At 40.2% G+C, this 20,731-nt stretch overlaps 2 protein-coding genes across 2 annotated transcripts; both read left to right on the top strand.

The window, feature by feature from the left end:
- Window positions 1–1,215: 1,215 nt before the first annotated feature.
- Window positions 1,216–14,245, top strand: LOC125233823. Its single transcript, XM_048139952.1, has 5 exons — window positions 1,216–1,406; window positions 2,079–2,289; window positions 3,502–3,717; window positions 13,277–13,384; window positions 14,143–14,245. Exons 1-5 carry the CDS (start codon window positions 1,256–1,258, stop codon window positions 14,243–14,245), a joined length of 789 nt encoding a protein of 262 aa, XP_047995909.1. The 5' UTR covers window positions 1,216–1,255.
- Window positions 14,246–16,715: 2,470 nt separating this feature from the next.
- Window positions 16,716–20,296, top strand: LOC125233821 (the record flags this gene model as incomplete). The annotated part of the gene is made up of 4 exons (XM_048139951.1): window positions 16,716–16,978; window positions 17,670–17,889; window positions 18,685–18,885; window positions 20,182–20,296. Coding segments are annotated over exons 1-4 (702 nt in total), but the record flags the coding sequence as incomplete, so codon positions are not given.
- Window positions 20,297–20,731: the final 435 nt, after the last annotated feature.

Raw genomic sequence — 20,731 nt, 5'->3', positions numbered from 1 at the left:
CGTCATCACCAACGTGCAGCGCACTGCAGCTGCAGCAATCTTCATGAGCCGTTCGGGCTCCACTTCACTTCGCAACCGGTGCGGCGGGAAGATTGGCGGCCATGAGAAGCCCCCACTTCAACGCCACCGCCAACAAGAATCGGCATCTTCAAAATTTATTATGTTTTTTCATGTGAAATAAACGTTTTGCCTTGTTTTTTTACTTGAAGTTAGGTGAATTTGCTAACAGCTGTCATGTCAATGTCATCTAGTCATGGCCACAGACAATTAGCTGTCAGAAAGTTCAAAATAAAAGGGTTTAGTCGATGGGCAGGGGTTAGGTTTTTGCCATTGGTTTTCCTAACCATAGTCCATATCTGACTAATTTGCGAGGACCTTGGCTATAGTCCAACTATCCAAATTATGGCGGTCTCAACCGTGGACTAGGCAACCACGCAAAGAGCGTTAGATGTTGGCTACCTTGAATGAGGCTGTCACTATTGGGTGTTAGAAGATTTTTTTTGTGTGTAGGGGGGCCTGGCTTAGGTAGGGCCAACCGGTAGTTAGGGTAGAATAGGATAGGATAGGGTGTAGTATTGTGAACAATGGCTGCTTCTAACATAAGGGGGAGGGATATGTAAGAGGTTTCGCATTCAGAATGAAACCTTTTACAGCAGTCATGGTCGCTGACTGGCAGTCCCTGATTTAAAATTGGAACAGTATAAGAACGTCAAGGAAAACAGACACTTCAATGGGGCATTCATATAGAAGCAGCGATTGAGAGTGAACGGTTGTACTTAGCTCCTAAAATATAAAAAAATATTGATTCAAAGCGTTGTTTAAATGTTTGGATGCTCTCCACTGATAGGCCGACTCTCTTACAGTACTCCATGTGCATTGTGCATGCTTAATGCATTTTTCCCCTCCTAAACAAAAATGTACATACAATTTCCAGCTTTTTATCAGCCACCCACGTAGCGGCATCTTACATTTCCGTTTTTGTTTCGTAACCACCTAACACATGACAAGTCAATAATACAGCTTATATCAATGCAAAAAGAGCTTCTCCTGGTCATTGCACCGTGTCAACAACGACAATTCGATTTTCAACACGAGAATAACTGTACGTGCGTTGACACGAAACTTGTTAATTTGGGCCTCATTTATACGCCTTACTCGGCTCTGGGAGTAGGGGGCAGTCTATGTCACATTTTACAACAAGCAACCTACCAAACAAACATGATGTCTTTATCTGTTCAATAGTTTTAATCCAATCATGGATGTTGTGAAGATTTTAGTGCTAGTTTTCGTACTTGAAAGTGTTGGAGGCATAAACAACAAAACTTGTTATAAAAGTGAGGAGCCGAGAGTATTGTCAAGAAGTAAAAGGTATCTACTGTTTCCTGAAGGCAGCTCGTTTCAGTTGGGTAAGAATGGCGACAATATTAATGGCCCATTTATTTAGCATACTTTCGTCCGGTTGCCGCGACGCGGCGTGCTCTAAGTTTATAGTCGGGAAAGTTAAGAAGTCCATAGCACTTCGTATGTATCAGACCCATAATTTCATTTAATAGTTTCAATATTCTTATTCCAATGCATGCATAGGTACACCCACTTCGAATATCAAAGTTCATAAACTGTGAGCACCTTTAAATTGGAGTAAAAGAGATAGATGATTAAAATTTGCGAACTTCAATGTTCGCGGTCAATCTTCTCTCTTCGGCAATGCTAAGTTTTTTCACTTACTAAAGACTTTGGCGTGACAATGACGTCATGTGAATTCCCGATTCATTGGCATCATTGATGACCCTGCCTGCTAAGCCGCGATTCTGGCTTCGAATCCCAGTGTTTTTGGTATATTGACAGGCTGATTGGTGACTGGATATACAACTGTAATAAAAAATTTAAATTTCCCAAATGAAAAAACCAACATGGTCGCGTGATAAGCTATATAATGTCAGGCCGTCCTTTTTGCGCTATTTGTAAGTATGATAGGGACGCACCGGTGCGATAAAGTTTATCACATTAGTGTGCTACGCCCGCTGTTCTAGCTTCTTAAAGAACCCATCTAATCTATTAAATTCTTTCTCAAATTCCAGTGTTCTGTCTGCAGACGACGGCCCTGATCCCCATAGCAGACATCTTCCTGGTTGGCCAGACCGCGGCGCTGGCGTGGCAGATGCCCGCGGACCCCGCCCTCTTCCACATGTTTAAAGGAGAGAAGGTCGCACAGCGCAGGGACGATCTTCAGAACAATGTTTACTACTTCAATAAGGAGGGGCAGGTTATTGCCAAAGTGCCGCATAAAAGGTAGACTCATGTTTTAAACGCTAATAATATTTTTATCGAACAAATGGAAATAAGAGCAGTTTCGCACTACGTCCGACCATAATCTGATTCGATTCGATGAGAATAAGACCCGTAGAACTGTAGTTTACGCAATAAATCCGAAAAATGACGGTATAAATTTAAAAGTGGAAAATGTCTGCCTTCAAAATGTTTGTCTGGCATCGATTGCAGACGTTTCTGCTAATCAGAAGTTAAAATGACGGTATAGTCAGATATCGGATGACAAGATGAAATCTTAGTTAGTTCTACGCACAGATGTCATATATACCATAGATCAAGCAAACGTATCTACTTAGCGTGTCAAATGAACTCAGTGAAATCCACTGAGTTGTCCGTCTTTACTCGCAGCTTGCAGCTTTCGGGCGTCAATTTTTGTAAGTTGAAGTCAACCAAAGCATAAAAAATGCCTCGTTACTTGATATTCAATTGCAAGAACACAAAAATTATGAACAATCAAGAGACTGAGACATATTTAAAATTACAGGCAAGAATCAACTTCAGTACAAAATTTGACACGCTCGGCCCCTATACAAATATATGAATTTGTTTCTTCTATCTAAATTAAGTTCTGTGGTTCTACGGCTATGACGGATCTTATTTACACGGATTCGAATCGGACGAAGTGCGAAACCGCTCTAAAGCTATCATTATGTAGACTAAATGAAATAAAAACTTTTAACTGAGTGGTGTAAGTAAGGCAAGTTCACGATGTTGACATATTTGTGATACAGATGGCGCTGTATTGCTTGATGTTTAACGATATGGTTGCCATAAAACACTTCTGCGCAGAACAATTACAACGCCATCTACGGCCTTTGAACTTGGGGACACATTTTTTCACGCCACCTCTTTAATATTACGAGTATGTGTGTCAATATAGTAGTTCAAATAAATCACGCTAGATGGCGCTGACATTGAAACATTATTTTTCAGTACAGATGGTCGTTTTTTTACGCACTAGTTCGAGAAGTGGTTCATTATATAACAGGTCGAAACTTCGGAGGCTTCTCTGTACTGAAAAACGTCGTACGATACACGTGCAAAAAGGAAATTCATAACTCGTGTCGATTTAAAACACTCCCTTCGGTCGTGTTTTAATCTATCACCACTCGTTTCGAACTTCCTTTTTTACGCACTTGTATCGTAATGTACTATATTATTCCTCCTTCACAGAAAACCCATTAATCCAGTTTTCGCGAAAAGAAGCATTCAAGACAAATCAACATACAAAGAGAAATTAAGAAAATTAATAATCGATCGCGCGAAAATGCACGAGAATAAACTAAGAGAGAATTATCTACAGAAACATCACCTGGATAAAACATCCCTAGAGTTCCATAGAAGCAGCCGGGTAGAGCTACTAGAGAAGTTGGAAACATTCTTCAGTGCGTAAGTACTGTAAGGTACACACAGTAAGCCTTGCTCGTTACTAATAATTTAATAAGTCCTTACTGTATCTCCCATTTAAAGTAGAACTAGAACTGGGGGGTTACCATGACGTGCTAAAGCCGTTCAGTTTAGGTTGAGAGAGAGGGACGGAGCTATGTAACTGCTATAGCTGTGTCCCTTTCTCTCAACTGAACGTCTTTAGTACGTCATGGTAACCCCCCTGTACTGTACTGTAGTAGAACTTTGTTTGAACTTTTGACGACCGGTCTGGCCTAGCGCGTAGTGACCCTGCCTGCTACGCCGCGGTCCCGGGTTTGAATCCCGGTATAATAAGTATTTGTATATCATATAATTATATCGTTGTCTGAGTACCTACAACACAAGCCTTCTTGAGCTTACGGCGGGACTCAGCCAATATGTGTAAGAATGTCCTATGATTTTTTTTAAGAATACTGTTGTAAATAAAAATGTTTGGGCTGGGCTGAACTGCCTGAACTTCTCTTACAACTTTTTTTAGTGCCTTATATTGGCTCTAAAAAAGCGATCATAATTTAAATATCGGCTTAATTGTAAAATATGGCTAATCACTAATCATACATTTTGAGAGTTGTCACCAAACCATATAATTATATTATTAACTCTCAAAATATTTATAAAGGTATCATGAGGTCAGCATTTCAGAGTTCCGTTGATACAAAAGATAATTTTTAACGAAATGATAAAGTAAAGTAAGTACTTAGGCCCACTTGCATCAATCACTTAACTCAGGGTTAGTGGGCTGTCATCTGTCAAATTCCATATAAAATAGTTGGTTAACCCTCGGGTTAACCCTCCATTTTCGTTGGTGCAAGTGGCCCTTCGTGGGCTGACTACATCAGATCATTAAATTCCTAAGGGCATCGAATCCGGCTATATCAATTTTTATTGAGTGTTAATAAAAATATAGGTAATCCACGATAAGTTTGCAACGATTTTCACAGCCTCGCCAGTGCAGATGTTATTTTAAACGTCAAACTTTGATAATATTACTTTTTTTCGGGTAGGTGAATAAAAAATAGCAAGTCACCTGATTTTACTAAATTCAATTTATTATTAATTTTTATAAGTAATACTCAAAATTTGTACATAAATAATTTGAATAACATCTAACTATCATCATACTGTGTAGGGAGTAATTTCCTATGCGGTGATAAAGTAAAAGTCATCACCAACCTGCCTGTTGACCTTTGCACCTAAGTTTGCACTTGTCACCTGTCACTTTTTATTCACTGACTGACGCTGAAAGTAAACATGGAGTCCGTGGCAACCATCCTGGAGACACAAAAAAAGTTTGAGGCGTCCATCGACAAGCGGTTCAATGAGCTGGATGCGGCGCTGAAGGCGGCATCTCCTCACTCTCACCCCACCATCGCTAGTCTCAGCAAGGAGGTCACCAACTTCAAAGAGCAAGTGTCAGCCATGATGAACCTCCTGAAGCAGCAGATCAGCTCAGTCCTGGGTATGGTTGATACAATTGAAATGCGCCATCGAAGAAAATTTCTTCTATTTTCTGGCATTCCTGAGGCGAGCGGAGAGGACATCACTGGCACTGTAGTTACCATCTGCCAAAACCGTCTTCAGCTTCCTGATGTGAACAATGACTCCATCTTAGTCTGCCATAGGCTGGGTGCATTAAAGGACGGACGTCCTAGGCCAGTTCTGGTTCGCTTTTGTGACTCGCGGGTAAAGAGCTTAGTGTGGTCTAAGAAAACGGCCTTAAAGGGCACTCCGACAGTGATTTCTGAGTTCCTTACTCGTGAGAGACAAACTTTGTTCCATGCAGCTCGGGAACACTTTGGGATGCGTAAGGTATGGACATTAGATGGCAATATTTATGTCAAATTGCCTTCGGGGAAGAAGCAGCGGCTGTCTTCAGATGAGCATCTTCAATCGCTGATGTCGCGGCATGCAGACCGGGGCTCCGAGTCTGTCACCTCCGAGGCATCTGACTCCGTGCCGCCCGCGGTCCCACCACCCATGCCGTCTGAGGGCGCGGCGCCAGCGCAAGTCGCGAGTGTGGACCCGGCGTCTCACGGGGGTACCAACAAGGCATCCGCCGCTTCAAATTCCGCATCACGAGGCTCTGGGCTGGCCGGTTCAAGCACAGCGGCGCCCGCTGCGACCAGGAGGCCAACAGCGAAACGTTAGTGGGTCTACAAGTGGCTAGTGATAGTTTTCATCATGTTTTGTATGACGTCACAAACTGCAGTTAAGTAAAACTCTAAGTTATCGAACAATTTATAAGTCTACCGTTCTTGTTTCCTTTTATTTTGTAATAATGCTCACTCTTATCTAGCAAATTTGACAAAGCGAAACGTCAATATCCGTCAAAATGACAGCCGTCAGATTATGCGTTTTATTTTTGCAACATAAGTGTTACGGCGGTTAGCATATTTGTATATTCGAGAACTTTATTTTTTATTACTTTTGTTGTTTTGTATAAATTTAATATTACTTTTTTTTTAGAATCACAATATTGATTTGCTGGAGTTGTTTATGATTGCTATGTTACTTTTTCAACTGGTCAACTGGCAGGGTAAACCGAACTTACATAGTTTGTAATAAATACCCCACGGGGGTAATAGTTAGATTTAAATATATATTCATATATACTTTATTTATTTATTTGTATATATTTCTATTTGTACCTACGACTGTGAGATATTATGTCAGATAATGAGTCTTACCTTTCCGCTTGCGATTTGTCGCACTCTTTCTATTCACTTGATAGTTCGGTATGCGAGCCTGATACGCTTGGGGACCGCCTCTCACGTACTTTTAAGGACGATTGCAAACACATTAATATCTGTCACATCAACGCACAGAGTATTCCGAGCCACTACAACGATTTCATAGACACTTTTTCCTCGAGTAATATTCATGCCGTAATGATTTCAGAGACATGGCTTAAACCTGAACTACCCTCCACTTCTTACGGCCTTCCAGGTTTTGTGTTGATTCGTAACGACCGTATAGGTAAACGAGGCGGCGGTGTTGCCATCTATCTTCGTAGCAATATTACGTATAAAATTATTTCATCGTCGACCTCGAGATATTCTGGTTCTATAGAGTATTTATTTATAGAAATCAATGTGAAGGGTTCACTTGCAGTCCTTGGTGCAGTCTATTGTCCTCCAAATAGTGACTACTTCTCTGACTTCGAATCAGTATTGTCGCCGATTAGCTCAGTGTACGAACATCATATATTAATGGGAGATTTTAATACCGATCTTTTGAAAATCAACTCTAGGTCACGAAAACTGCATGAAATCGTCGAATCTGCGGGTTTAAATATTCTAGCACTTAATCCTACTCACCACAACAAAGATGCTTCTGATTCATGGCTTGATCTCGTTCTCACTTCGTCCAAAGATCACGTTGACAGCGTTGGCCAGTTCGCAGCGCCTGCGTTTTCTCACCACGACCTAATTTTCATCAGCTATCGTATCCGGCCTCCCAAACCACAATCAAAATTTGTACAGTTGCGTAGCTTTGCGAGACTGGATATTGAAGCCCTTAAACGTGATGCATGTGCTGTGGATTGGACGCCCGTATTCGCGGCATCCTCGGTGGATGAAGGAGTAGCTTCTCTGAATAAAGAAGTCTTAAAGCTATATGACACTCACGCACCGGTTTGCACTGTAAAAGTAAAACGACCTCCTGCGCCCTGGATTACTAGAGATGTCCGAGTGGCCATGACACAACGTGATCGAGCGTTCAGGAAGTACAAACGCAACCGGTGTGACGAAGACTGGCAACATTATAGGGCTGCCAGGAATCGGTGTAACCGAGTGGTGAGAGCGGCAAAGCGTAAATATATATATGTTAATATTATTTCTTCATCCCAAGCTGACACTTGGAAATTTCTTAAATCGATTGGTGTCGTTAAATCTAATAACAAGTGTAATTCTTTTTCTACATTTTCTCTAAACGACTTAAATCAACATTTTGCGAGAAGTTCTTCTTTAGACCCTGGCACCAAAGATTTGAGCATATCGTACATTTCCTCTTTACCTTCTATATCTAACAAATTTTCTTTTTCTCCTGCTACTGATGATGAGATCCGCAAAATAATTTTGTCTGTTAAATCCAATGCAGTTGGTCACGATGATTTAAGTAGGTTAATGATTGTCTGCATTTTAGAATGTATTCTCCCAGTTATAACTTCCTTGATTAACTCGTCCTTATTTAATGGGGTTTTCCCTTCAGTGTGGCGGAATGCCTATGTTATCCCACTACCCAAAATTTCTAACCCCGTTTTACTTAAAGACTTTCGGCCAATTTCCATTCTACCATTCATGTCAAAAATACTAGAAGCTGTAGTTCACAAACAACTATCTACCCACATTTACTCTAACCAACTATTGTCGCCTTTCCAGTCTGGCTTTCGCCCTGGGCACAGTACTTCGACTGCTCTTCTGAAGGTGGTTGAGGATGTGAGGCAGGGCATGGAGAACTCTGTGCTAACTGTACTGGTTTTAATCGATTTTTCCAATGCCTTTAATGCTGTTAACCATGAGCTTTTACTTGCTGCGCTAAAACATTTAAACATCTCGTCATCAGTCGCTGAGTGGTTTTCATCCTACCTCCAGGATCGTCGGCAGGTAGTTCGCGCTGATCAGTCCTTTTCTGACTGGCTAGAGCTTACTTCAGGCGTTCCACAGGGTGGTATACTTTCTCCCCTTCTCTTCTCTATTTTTATTAATTTGATCACTAACAACCTTAGCTGCTCCTACCATTTGTATGCCGATGACTTGCAGCTTTATACGCAAACGAGTACCAAAGACGTTGGATGTGCTGTTGCAAAAATAAATGAAGACCTTAACCGTATCGCGGTATGGTCCCGTGATTTCGGGATTGCTGTTAATCCGGACAAATGTCAAGCCATTGTTTTAGGAAGCCCCCGTTTGATTTCAACAACTGATTTGTTACTGGTCACACCCATTGTTTACGAGAACACCGTGATTCCCTTGTCATCGCAAGTTAAGGATCTTGGCTTAATCTTAGACAATGGTTTGACATGGGAGCCACATGTGGCTGACGTCAGTCGCAAGGTGACTAATACATTACGGGCGCTTTACAGACATAAAAACTTTTTGCCGGCTAGTACGAAAACCTTACTTGTTCAGTCCTTAATACTTCCTATTATTGACTACGCTGATGTGTGTTGCACTAACATTACACAAGCCTCACTGTCTAAACTTGATCGTCTTCTTAACAACTGCATCAGATTCGTGTTTAACCTCCGCAAATATGACCACGTCTCTCCCTTTCGCCAAAAACTTCAATGGCTCCCAATTCGTGAACGCAGGTCATTGCGAATCCTATGTACCCTGTATTCAATTTTATTTGATCCAGCTGCACCCACTTATCTCAGTTCCAAATTTGAGTTTATAAGAGCCCGCCCCGGTTGTGTACTTCGTGACTCTCGTACTCTCAAGCTAGCTGTACTCCCACATCGGACTGGCTTCTTGTCAGACTCATTTACCTGTCAAGCGATTCGTCTGTGGAATGCTCTCCCTTTGCCTATCAGACAATCTCAGAGCAAACTTACGTTTAAAACCAAGTTGCGTCAGCATCTATTTGAAAACATTCGTGACTAAGTATTTGTATTATGTCTCACACTAGGTACGAAATTATTATATATATGTATGTATAATATATATTTATGTATAATATATATTTTGTGTTTAATATATATTTTATTTTATTCGGAATATGTATTTATTATATGTATATAAGTAGGTTTATTGCGATAAGTATGAATACTGACTTGTGTTTTCTTATTTAATTTTTAAAATCCTGCACCAAACTAAGCTTTCTGTTTAGCCCAATGGTTGACTGGTAGAGAATGCCTCAAGGCGTTAAGTCCGCCATTTGTACTCTTTTTTTGTAAATTTGTGCAATAAAGTTTAAATAAATAAATAAATAAATAAATAAATATTAAGACGTTTACCTACTTATCCCTTACAGAGGCAAGGCTACCAAAATCATTGCAAACTAGTCGTGGGCTGACTACATCATCAGATCATTAAATTCCTGTTTGCAATGATTTTGGTAGCCTTGCCTCTGTAAGGGATAAGTAGGTAAACGTCTTAATATTATCAAAGTTTGACGTTTAAAATAACATCTGCACTGGCGAGGCTGTGAAAATCGTTGCAAACTTATCGTGGATTACCTATATTTTTGCTAACACTCAATAAAAATTGATATAGCCGGATTCGAAACATTTCCGTCGTGTACCTATCTTGTAATAGGAGACTTTAATATACCTTGTATATCCTGGAGTAATGGTGTAGGTTTTTCTTTGCTAAGTCAGGGCAGAACGGACTATCAAAGTGCGGCGTTATCTTTTATTGAGGACATGCAGTATTTAGGGTTAACTCAGTACAATTATATTAAAAACTCATGTGGCAATACTTTAGACCTGTGTGTAGGTAATCTGCCTATGCTCGTGTCTCAATGTCAACCAATTTCTAAGTTAGACGTTTATCACCCACCTCTCGTGATTGATATCTTAGATCTGTTTGTAATACCTTTAAAACTTAAATCGATGCCCCGTTTTAATTTTTTCAAATGTGATTATAATAAAATAAATGCACACATAAATAGTATAAATTGGGATACAATTCTGAACACAAGCGACGTAAACAAATCTGTTGACATATTTTATAACACACTAAATGATTGTTTTGTTAAATTTGTACCCATGTCACGCCCCAAAAACGACTCATACCCTATTTGGTACAGTTCCTCGCTCATAAAGATAATTAAAGAAAAAACTAAAGTTCATCGAAGGTGGAAAAAGTTTTTAAACCCCCGTGATTACGACGAATTTTCTATGTTAAGAGCTAGACAAAAACTGGTTCAGAATGAGTGTTTTCAGCGTTTTAGTAACAATACCGAATCTTACATCAAGCGATCTCCTAAATTCTTCTGGAAATACGTGAAGTCTAAACGCGGAGGTTCAAATTATCCTAATAGTTTTAATTTAGGAAGCAATCACTACAACAATGGCGTAGATATTTGTAATGCGTTTAACACATTTTTTGAGAGCGTATTTGACACAACAAGCTCCTCTTGTAACCCTAACAATAGTCATCTAAGTAATAATCGGTGTGATGATCTGTCCAGTATCGATGTAACCTGCGAAATCGTACTAAGTTTGTTAAAGCGTCTAGATAAAACTAAGGGACCTGGCTGTGACGGTATTCCACCTATCTTTTTATCCTCGTGTGCTGAAAGTCTTGCATATCCCTTAACCCTTCTTTTTCAACAATCACTAAAAAGCTGCATTTTTCCCTCCATATGGAAAAAGGCCCATATTATTCCTATACACAAAAAAGGTTCTAAGTCCAATATCGAGAATTATCGACCTATCTCTATCCTCAATACCATAGGTAAACTTTTTGAATCCATAATATATAAACAAATTTACCCCATTGTGTCTCTTGGAATCTCGGATAAACAGCACGGTTTTTTAAAAGGACGCTCTACAGTCTCAAACTTGGCTTGTTTTACGAGTACTAATCATGTTTTAACAGAAATGGAAGGTGGCGGTCAAGTTGACGTGATATATACCGACTTTGAGAAAGCGTTTGATCGTGTCAACCATGCCATACTTCTCATGAAGCTTGAAGCACTAGGAATTCATGGAGACCTGCTCAGATGGGTCGAATCATATCTTATTAACCGTTTCCAGGCTGTAGTTCTCGGTGGCTTCAGGTCAGACTACATCGATATACCCTCCGGGGTGCCCCAAGGCTCCCATTTGGGTCCCCTTTTTTATAATGCTTATATATATGATATTGATACGTGTTTTCTCACCGCGCGCCATTTGCTATACGCTGATGATAAAAAAGTTTTCATGCGTATAAAATCTATATCAGATTGCGAACTGCTGCAGAATGATCTTAATAATCTAGTCGAGTATTACTGTCGTAATAAGATAACAATTAGTGTTACCAAGTGTCAGAGCATAAGTTTTACTCGCAGCCTTAAGCCAATCATTTATCCATACCACTTTAATGGCGTAACGGTGAACAGAGTAGATGTAGTACGTGACCTGGGAGTAATCCTAGATTCCAAAATGACTATGAGAGATCATGTGGACTCCATTGTAAACAGGTCATATCGAAGCTTTGTTATGAGAACCTGTAAACCTTTTCACAGCCTGTCATGTCTAAAAGTTGTATATTACGCATATGTGAGATCCATCCTTGAATATGCATCACCAATTTGGTCAGTTTGCTATGCTGTTCATAAAGAACGCATCGAAAGAATCCAAAAAAGATTTATAGCTCATTTAAATTATAAATTTAAGAAGACATCTGTTGGGTATAAAGGTAACTGCCGGGAATATGACCTTATTTCTCTTGAGGATAGGCGCAAAATGTCTGATATGAGCCTGCTTTTTGATATCATTAGAAATCGTTTAGACTGTCCTGAACTGTTATCTAGCCTTTCATTTCGAGTCCCAAGGCGGCGAACCCGACACACAACTCTCTTTCATGTTCCCTTTCACACTACTATGGTTCTAACTCCGTTCTATCTAGGATCCCTCACTTGTATAACACCGAATTTTCCTCTTCTGATCCTTTTATAGGGTCTAAACATAGATATAAAAAAGATATTTATGCAATTTTGCTCAGTGAAAATGAAAATTTTAATGAAACTGAAACTTAAATGAATAATAAAATCAAAAAATAAAATAAAATCATCGTTACTTTTACTGGGTACTAGGGGAATGCTATGCTGTTTAATCGGCCATGGTCTGGTGGGTACTATTGTAAATTCTTGACGTAAGTTTTGTTGGTGTCTGACTTATGAGTATTTATGGGTATTTATACTAGTATTCTAATGAATTAAGTAGGTGGATAGCTATTGAAGCCTTAAGTTACGTAATTATAAGAATACTTAATCAACAACCTGTATGTACTTTAGCCGTTGGAGCATTTGTGTGTATTGCACATTTTGATTGTTTATACAGAGTGGGGCCTGTAACAAAAGCAAAAAATTAAACTGTAAGCTATTCTCCTTATACTGATCAACATTTGTTCAGCGACTTTTAAAAATAACTTGTATTTTGATTTTTATTACCATTGAAAGTTTTTTCTAAGAGGTAATGTATTGCGAATTCTGTTAAGTCTAAAGTGTGACAGACAACGTCAATGACAACAATAATGGCGTACATTGAAGCTAATATTTATTTTGTATGAAAAATAAAAAAATTAAAGACTTCATAATTTTTAAAAGTCACTGAACAAATGTTGGTCAGTTTAAGGAGTATAGCCTACAGTTTAATTTTTTGCTTTTGTTACAGGCCCCACCCTGTATAACATTTAGTTAATTTAATTCTTACAAAATGTAATTTAATGGATGACTCTTATTGGCCATCTTATACGTAAGCAGTAGTATGTCTTAGTTATATTTACGGCTGTTGTTATCCTGAATACCAATAAAATAAAAATAAAAAATTTCTAATATTAAAGTTTAAGTCAAGTAACTTTGCTTTTGACAGGTTAGGTCAAGACGGGAAGCAATGCGTTCTTCATAGACTGTGCAAAGCGGGGCAAGGGTATACGCAGCAAGGGACCTTCCTACAGGAGATGTTTAGAACTATATTCACGTAAGTTTTGTTCCATTTTGCTCTCCGGTCAGTGGCCTGTTTCACCACAGCTCACAGTGACAATGCACCCGCCCGACAGTGACACGTTCATTGCCTGTTGAACAAGGAAATATTGACACTGAGTAGGAAGTCCTACTATCAATACAGAAATAGGCACAGAATTGTCAGTCTCAATAAGTGTCACTTGAAATAGGTCAATGGTCACTGGTCACATTGGTCCGGACAAAAATGCAAATAATGAAACTGAATTAATTTTAACAAGCAAAAACGCCTGAAAACGATGTTATTAAGCAAACAATAAATTATAAAAAGTGTAAGTTTACTGCCCCGGGTTAATATTACACTTACGGTCCCTTAAAATCCAGAATCTAGAGGCTGTAAGTTCTCACCCACGTTAATAATTTAATGTAAATAATAAATATGTAATTAAGAGCTTCATAATAAGATTAAGATACTGAAAACTTCAGCTGAAACTGTGAATCGAAAATTTTTCATTATTTTACATTTTTTTTATTAAAGAAAAAGTTCACAATTCTTTGCCGGAGCCATTTCTGCATGATAAAAAACAGGATATTGTCATTATTTTTTTATTTTAGTTTCCTACTTTTAACAAAACTTCATTACTGAATCACTCATCCACCATATTTTTATCAATGGAGCAATTTCGACAAAGACGCAAAAATAATGAATTCCAAAAAATGTAATGTAAAGAAGAATGAGGAAATAATAACAGCCGTAACACTTCAATTATATTCCAGATTACCTAAGGGCTCCTTCGACGAGGAATACGACGACGCCCACGCCGCGAGCGACTGTGCCGCGTACACGTGCGAACACTTAGGAGAATCTGGGAATCTTTGATATTAATAAACAGTACAATAAAAACGTCTTGTCATTCCACTATATTACCGATTTTGTAACGGGCCTCTGCTTTGAGCTTTTGTGGTCGGAGTGTGAGTGGACGCTCGTAGCGGAGCGTTCGGCGGGGCGGGCAGCGGCGCCGGCAAGCGTGTGTCCACCCTATACAGCGTCGACTTAGGACACTAATAGAAATATTTAAAAAATTCTTGGATGGAGTTTGAGCGTTCCTTTTTTTGACACTTTTGCAATGTGATATTTTTGACAAATTTTATATTATTTCTACTCAGATTTACTATACTAGCTTTTTCAATTCTTATGGGTAAAAAAATTGACCCATACGATTTTTTCTTATTTTGTTACCATATCCAATTAATTTTGTATGGGGTAACAAAAATATATAGAAAGTTCGAGACACTTTTTGTCTCCTATTGAAATAGAAATTCCTCGTGATTCTGAGTACAATTGATCTAAACTCATATAATCACGCCTGTATCCTATAAAGGGGTAAGCAAAGCACATGAACTACTGTTTCAGTGCCACTCTTGGCAAAAAGCGGTTGAAAGAAATCCAAATTGACATTACAGTGATAAAATTCCCTAAAAATATCAAATTAAAAATATTGGCAAAAAAAGAAACACCTAACAGTGCCTTAGCAACCACTTACAGAGAGTAGTTTAAACAGTCTCGGATCTATTTCAAGTGTCTTGTATGTGCTACAAGTGTCTGCCATGTATGTACGCCGCACGCCCCGCCCGGCGCTCCGCCGCACGTACGCCGCACGCCCCGCCCGGCGCCCCGCCGCACGTACGCCGCACGCCCCGCCCGGCGCCCCGCCGCACGTACGCCGCACGCCCCGCCCGGCGCCCCGCCGCACGTACGCCGCACGCCCCGCCCGGCGCCCCGCCGCACGTACGCCGCACGCCCCGCCCGGCGCCCCGCCGCCGCAAGTACGCCGCACGCCCCGCCCGGCGCCCCGCCGCACGTACGCCGCACGCCCCGCCCGGCGCCCCGCCGCACGTACGCCGCACGCCCCGCCCGGCGCCCCGCCGCACGTACGCCGCACGCCCCGCCCGGCGCCCCGCCGCACGTACGCCGCACGCCCCGCCCGGCGCCCCGCCGCACGTACGCCGCACGCCCCGCCCGGCGCCCCGCCGCACGTACGCCGCACGCCCCGCCCGGCGCCCCGCCGCCGCAAGTACGCCGCACGCCCCGCCCGGCGCCCCGCCGCACGTACGCCGCACGCCCCGCCCGGCGCCCCGCCGCACGTACGCCGCACGCCCCGCCCGGCGCCCCGCCGCCGCAAGTACGCCGCACGCCCCGCCCGGCGCCCCGCCGCACGTACGCCGCACGCCCCGCCCGGCGCCCCGCCGCACGTACGCCGCACGCCCCGCCCGGCGCCCCGCCGCCGCAAGTACGCCGCACGCCCCGCCCGGCGCCCCGCCGCACGTACGCCGCACGCCCCGCCCGGCGCCCCGCCGCACGTACGCCGCACGCCCCGCCCGGCGCCCCGCCGCACGTACGCCGCACGCCCCGCCCCGCTGCTCGCTCAACATGAGCGCGCACTCAGGCCTTACAGTTTGACGACTTAGAACACGTCACTCGACACGTCACGGAAAATGACTATCAATGTACGGTGAAAGTGAACAACGCCCCCAAATCGTTACATACCACTTAGAACTAAGTATTGTATTTATTTTCCGTGAGATTTCGAGTACCGTAGGTATCGACTCTAAAACGTCGAAAATACATGATAAGGTCGGTAAGGGCATTTATTTGTGTGATGATCACAGATATTAGTTCCTGAGTCATGGTCGTTTTCTATGTAAGTTATTTGTATATTATGTATATCGTTGTCTGAGTACCCACAATACAAGCCTTCTTGAGCTTACCGTGCTGGGGCTCAGTCAATCTGTGCAAGAATGTCCTGTAATAGTTATTTGTTTAACTATCGACTGTGGAGAATAACATGTAGTAGTAGTAAAATCGAGTTGATTTACATTTACGTGAAAAAAATATTTGTTTCCTTTTTTGTTACCGAAAATGTAGAGACATTTAATCTGGGACACCTGGTGGATCTTGCTCAGCATCATGGACTCTATCAACCTACCATGTTTTATTAATATCAAAACGCGATCCAAATGTACAAACTTGTTCAAATCTCATTACTTAAAAAAATACATTTGTACAATATAATAAAACACATTTCTTCCCTCCTGGAGGACAAAAACTGTCACTTTGATCCCTCCTAGCTAGAAAGTAAAGTCCCTTTTCCGAACAGATGACGTGAAAGCCAGTTTTCTACAGTGTGTTGTTTACTCTCAAACCATTAATTGGCAAGAATGTAAACTAGGTCTTTAGCCATTTCTCACCGGCGCCATAACTCCCTAGTCCCGTTACACAGTTCGAGCTTCGTTTGTTCTCGCCACCCAATTTGAAAGAGAGTGTTAACTAAGCCCGTGGACCGCATTATTTCAGTCAACACCGGATACTGTTGTCATACACATCAACTTTTTAAAACTTTAAAGTGAAATAAGTATAGCTTATAAATTATTTAAAAATAATTCAAAATGGTATTACATAATATAATTTTACTAGTAGCTATTCCACTGGCAGTTTTTGCCGAGTTACAATCATTAAACAGTTCGATATCAGAAGCGATGGACGGTGAAAGTAAAATATTATCAAGAAGGAAAAGATACTTGATATTTCCCGATGGCAGCTCTCTTCAACTCGGTAAATATTTACTTCATTAATGTGGTAAGGTAAAACCTTGAATATTATATTTTTATCCCGTGAAAACAGAAGGGAAAGTCATTCCAAGAGACTTAATTTTAAAAGTAATCTTATATTTGAGAAAAATGTTGAGATGTTTTTACTACATGACACTGAATATGGATTTTTAATGTTCTACTTTTCGTTTTTCACTTACGAACATTATTGGGTTTGCATATGTTTTGTAACAGGGGGGTCCCTGTAATAAGTACTTAAATATCTTGTAAATGTAAACAACTTAAAATATATGAAGATATTGAAGATACTTAAAATATATGAAGTTATCGCATATCTTGTTACAACAATATTGTATTTTGTAAATTGCGTATTATACTTATTAGTCTGGTTAAAGTACCTAATAGTTTTGAATGACTCACATTGTTGATTGTGGATTTCAATAGACTTATAATAACGTCCAGAATATTGACCGTTATTATATAATTAATATGATTACCCATGTGATTTCGAGCTCCCGATATTTCGACATAGTTACATGCTTACTATTGCATAGGTATGGTCAATGCACAGTGGGCGGGTGTGAAAGTGGTGTGCCCTGAGTGTATCCACAAAATTGGATAACGGATACTAATATTGACTTCAATACCTATCCCAGGTTAATAAATATAAATAACAAAATTATAAAATGTTTCAGTATTCTGCACCCAAAACCACGGCTACCTCCAGCTCGGAAACATCGTGTGGATCGGGAACACTGCAGCTTTAGCGTGGACGCTGCCCTCGGACCCCTCGACGTTCGGGTACTTCAGGAACCAGCTCAGGGAGCCGTACAGTATACGGAGACAGGACACGAACAAACACATATACTATTTGGATGAGGACGGGAAACTAGTCGCGAAAGTTCCGTATAAGAGGTATGTTATTCGTGGATTGAATTTTTTGTCACCAAAATCTTTCTAGGTTAAAGTAAATACGAAGTATGAACACGGCCGCTGTGACACCGCAATTCTAGGAAATCAAATCATCCAATTTTATAAGAGACTAAATGATCAGTTTAAAGGTCGTTAAAGAGTTCTGTTGAACGTCTGAGGATGACATTTTCTTCCGATGTTGCTTTTTGTGGACGTCGCATTCTTACACTTAGAGGGTTCAGTCCCACTGAACCCTCTTTGATAAGTCTCTTTCTGAGGAAATCAATTTCTAAACAGGTTGGATTTTGTTTTTAATTTACAAACATATTAATTAATAACATAAAAATATTTATAAAAAAATTGTAACAGTTTTGACAAAAAATAATAATAATATCAGTGTGAATGATACTTTCATGACATATTAGTTTAATATAAGTTGCATCAGGACAATTTCAACTAATCGAAACATTTTCCACATTTTAAACTATCCACATGTCCACACATAATTATAACACGCATGTTCAGTGGACGCATTAATCACTCTAGTTAAATCGTAGAACGAAGTTGCTCACATAATTGTGATCGAACTTCACTTGGTAAGTTCGTTTGTTAATCAATAGGTAAAACATGTTTATTTTTCGATTCGTTGAAATTACCCTCAATCGAAATTGTCCTGGAGCACCTACTCAACTAGAAGTTTTATATCAATGTTTATGTAAGAAATTAAATACTGTTTATCTTTTCAAACTTTTGTAATAATCAAAACAAATTCTTAACCAACACAACACACAATTCCAGAAAACCCATAATAAATCCGGCGTTCGCAAAACGAAGTATTCAAAATAACGAGGATGAAAATATTAGCATAAAGAAGCAAGTTATAAAGAAAATGCATGAATCGCAGAAGTCCAGGAGTTATCTGCAGAAGTTGGACGGCGCGCATTTCCATAGACTCGGGAGGCACGGCCTGTATAAAAAGTTGGAGAGCTTGTTCGAGGCGTGAGTGCATTTTACTAAATTGTTTTGTTTAATCAGTTCGACCAAGCAGGATATTCCGTACAAAACATGTATGCCTACATAAAAACATACATAGGTACGTTTGAAGTCAAAATCTATTAGAAGATTACGTTGCTAATCTGCGAATAGATAACGAGCTGGTCAATCGGTGCTAACCTGATACTTGCATATTTTATACATGCATAGAGAAAGGTTCATTTCTATATACAACGTGTTTCACTTAACACTAAAAACCTGAAAACTGTTTGTTCAGAATCGAGGTAATTTTTTTTAATTTGTATTATTAATAGTTATTTTTTACGTGTCCATTCTAACTACAAATTCGTCATACAACATTGTGCATATGGCTTTCATAGAGGTTGTAACTATACCTTTTTCAGTATTTAGGGGTATTAATAATGGCTGGTTACTTGGACGATATTTTTTTCCGCTACGAGTTTGACGTCTTCTTTGTCAGTTTAATTTTAAAGTTTATCATAAGTCATAACAAATTGAACTCGTACCTAATTACAACCTTGTCACTTTGAATTTTGGGTTTAAATTTGCTTATTGCGTCACCTGTTCAATTTTAAGTTTACTGTGACAAAACTTGCTTTACAGTGACATAGTTGTCTATTGGTAAACCTTATGTCGTTGCAGTAACATACACAAAAAAAATTGTTTTAAGGTTTATGATGGTAGCTAGCAATTATTTTATTGGGTGTAGAGTTAAAGGTCTAGTAGAGCTGTACAGGAAATTAAAAATTCATTAAAAAAAAATCATTAGATAAACAGATGAATATTGTAGATACGTTTAGAAAAATATAAATCAGTTGGGGGTTGGGGTGTCTGAGGTTTTGAGTGATACCGGAAACACGGTGTATAATATAGGAGATAAAAAAATTCCCAGAATTTCCAAAAATTTTTTTTTGCCCTTAAAGCAGAAGATTTATTAAAATATAACAAACATTTTGGTTACATTTCCCTCTTGTTACTTGTATAAACTATATGGAAAATGGTAACACGGTAGGAAATATCGTATGGGACACGTGTTTTACTAATTAAGATGAAAAAACTAGTGAATAGAAATAACATAAAATTTATCAAAATTATTACATTAAAAAAAACAAACATGGTGGCCTAGCCGCATCGAAATTTTTAGAACAATATTTGATATTTAAGAGTTCAGAGACCCTAGTACTAGTAATTACTTTTAAATAATAAATTTAAATGTTACTATGAGTAATAACCGTGAAAGTTAAAAACAAGTGATCCTAGTAATTATGCAAATATTTCCAGGTTCGGTTACTCCGGGCGTGAATGCGTGTTGCGACTGCTCTGCGACGCCGGCAAGGCCAAGGCGGGCAAGACGGGCAAGACGGGCAAGACGGGCAAGGCGGGCAAGGCGGGCAAGGCGGGCAAGGCGGGCAAGGCGGGCAAGGCGGGCAAGGCGGGCAAGGCGGGCAAGGCGGGCAAGGTGGCCGCGGCCCGAGAACAAGGCACCTTCCTGCAGGAATTGTTGCGCGCGACGTTCACGTAAGTTCGCCGCAACTATGCAGGAGTTTAACCGGCTCGGCTTAACAAGTTTCGGGGTTAGGAAATTCGGGCGTTTTATTTTAGGAAGGATGATAGGTAGTTAAAATGTTGTGTAAGTAAAGGGTATGGAAAACTATGTAGTTTGAATATCAATGAATATCATCGGTTTTAGCTCAGTAATTTCAATGCTGCTGAATGAACAAGTTAACCATAGTTAGGTTAACAGACCGTAGTTTTTTTATACCACGTCGGTGGCAAACAGGTATACGGTCCGCTTGATGGAAAGCGGTCACCGTAACCTATGGACGCCTGC

This window comes from Leguminivora glycinivorella, chromosome 15 (genome assembly GCF_023078275.1).
Source record: "Leguminivora glycinivorella isolate SPB_JAAS2020 chromosome 15, LegGlyc_1.1, whole genome shotgun sequence".
NCBI classification, from domain to species: Eukaryota; Metazoa; Arthropoda; class Insecta; order Lepidoptera; family Tortricidae; genus Leguminivora; species Leguminivora glycinivorella.
The sequence above is the reverse complement of the archived record's forward strand: the minus strand, read 5'-3'. Positions and strand labels throughout refer to the sequence as shown.

Bases quoted from the DNA above. Each gene is read 5' to 3' on its own strand.
- LOC125233823 (XM_048139952.1), top strand. From the start codon at position 1,256: ATGGATGTTGTGAAGATTTTAGTGCTAGTTTTCGTACTTGAAAGTGTT. The intron at 2,290-3,501 runs GTAGACTCATGT...CCTCCTTCACAG, and splicing joins GCCAAAGTGCCGCATAAAAG to AAAACCCATTAATCCAGTTT. The intron at 13,385-14,142 runs GTAAGTTTTGTT...ATTATATTCCAG, and splicing joins ATGTTTAGAACTATATTCAC to ATTACCTAAGGGCTCCTTCG.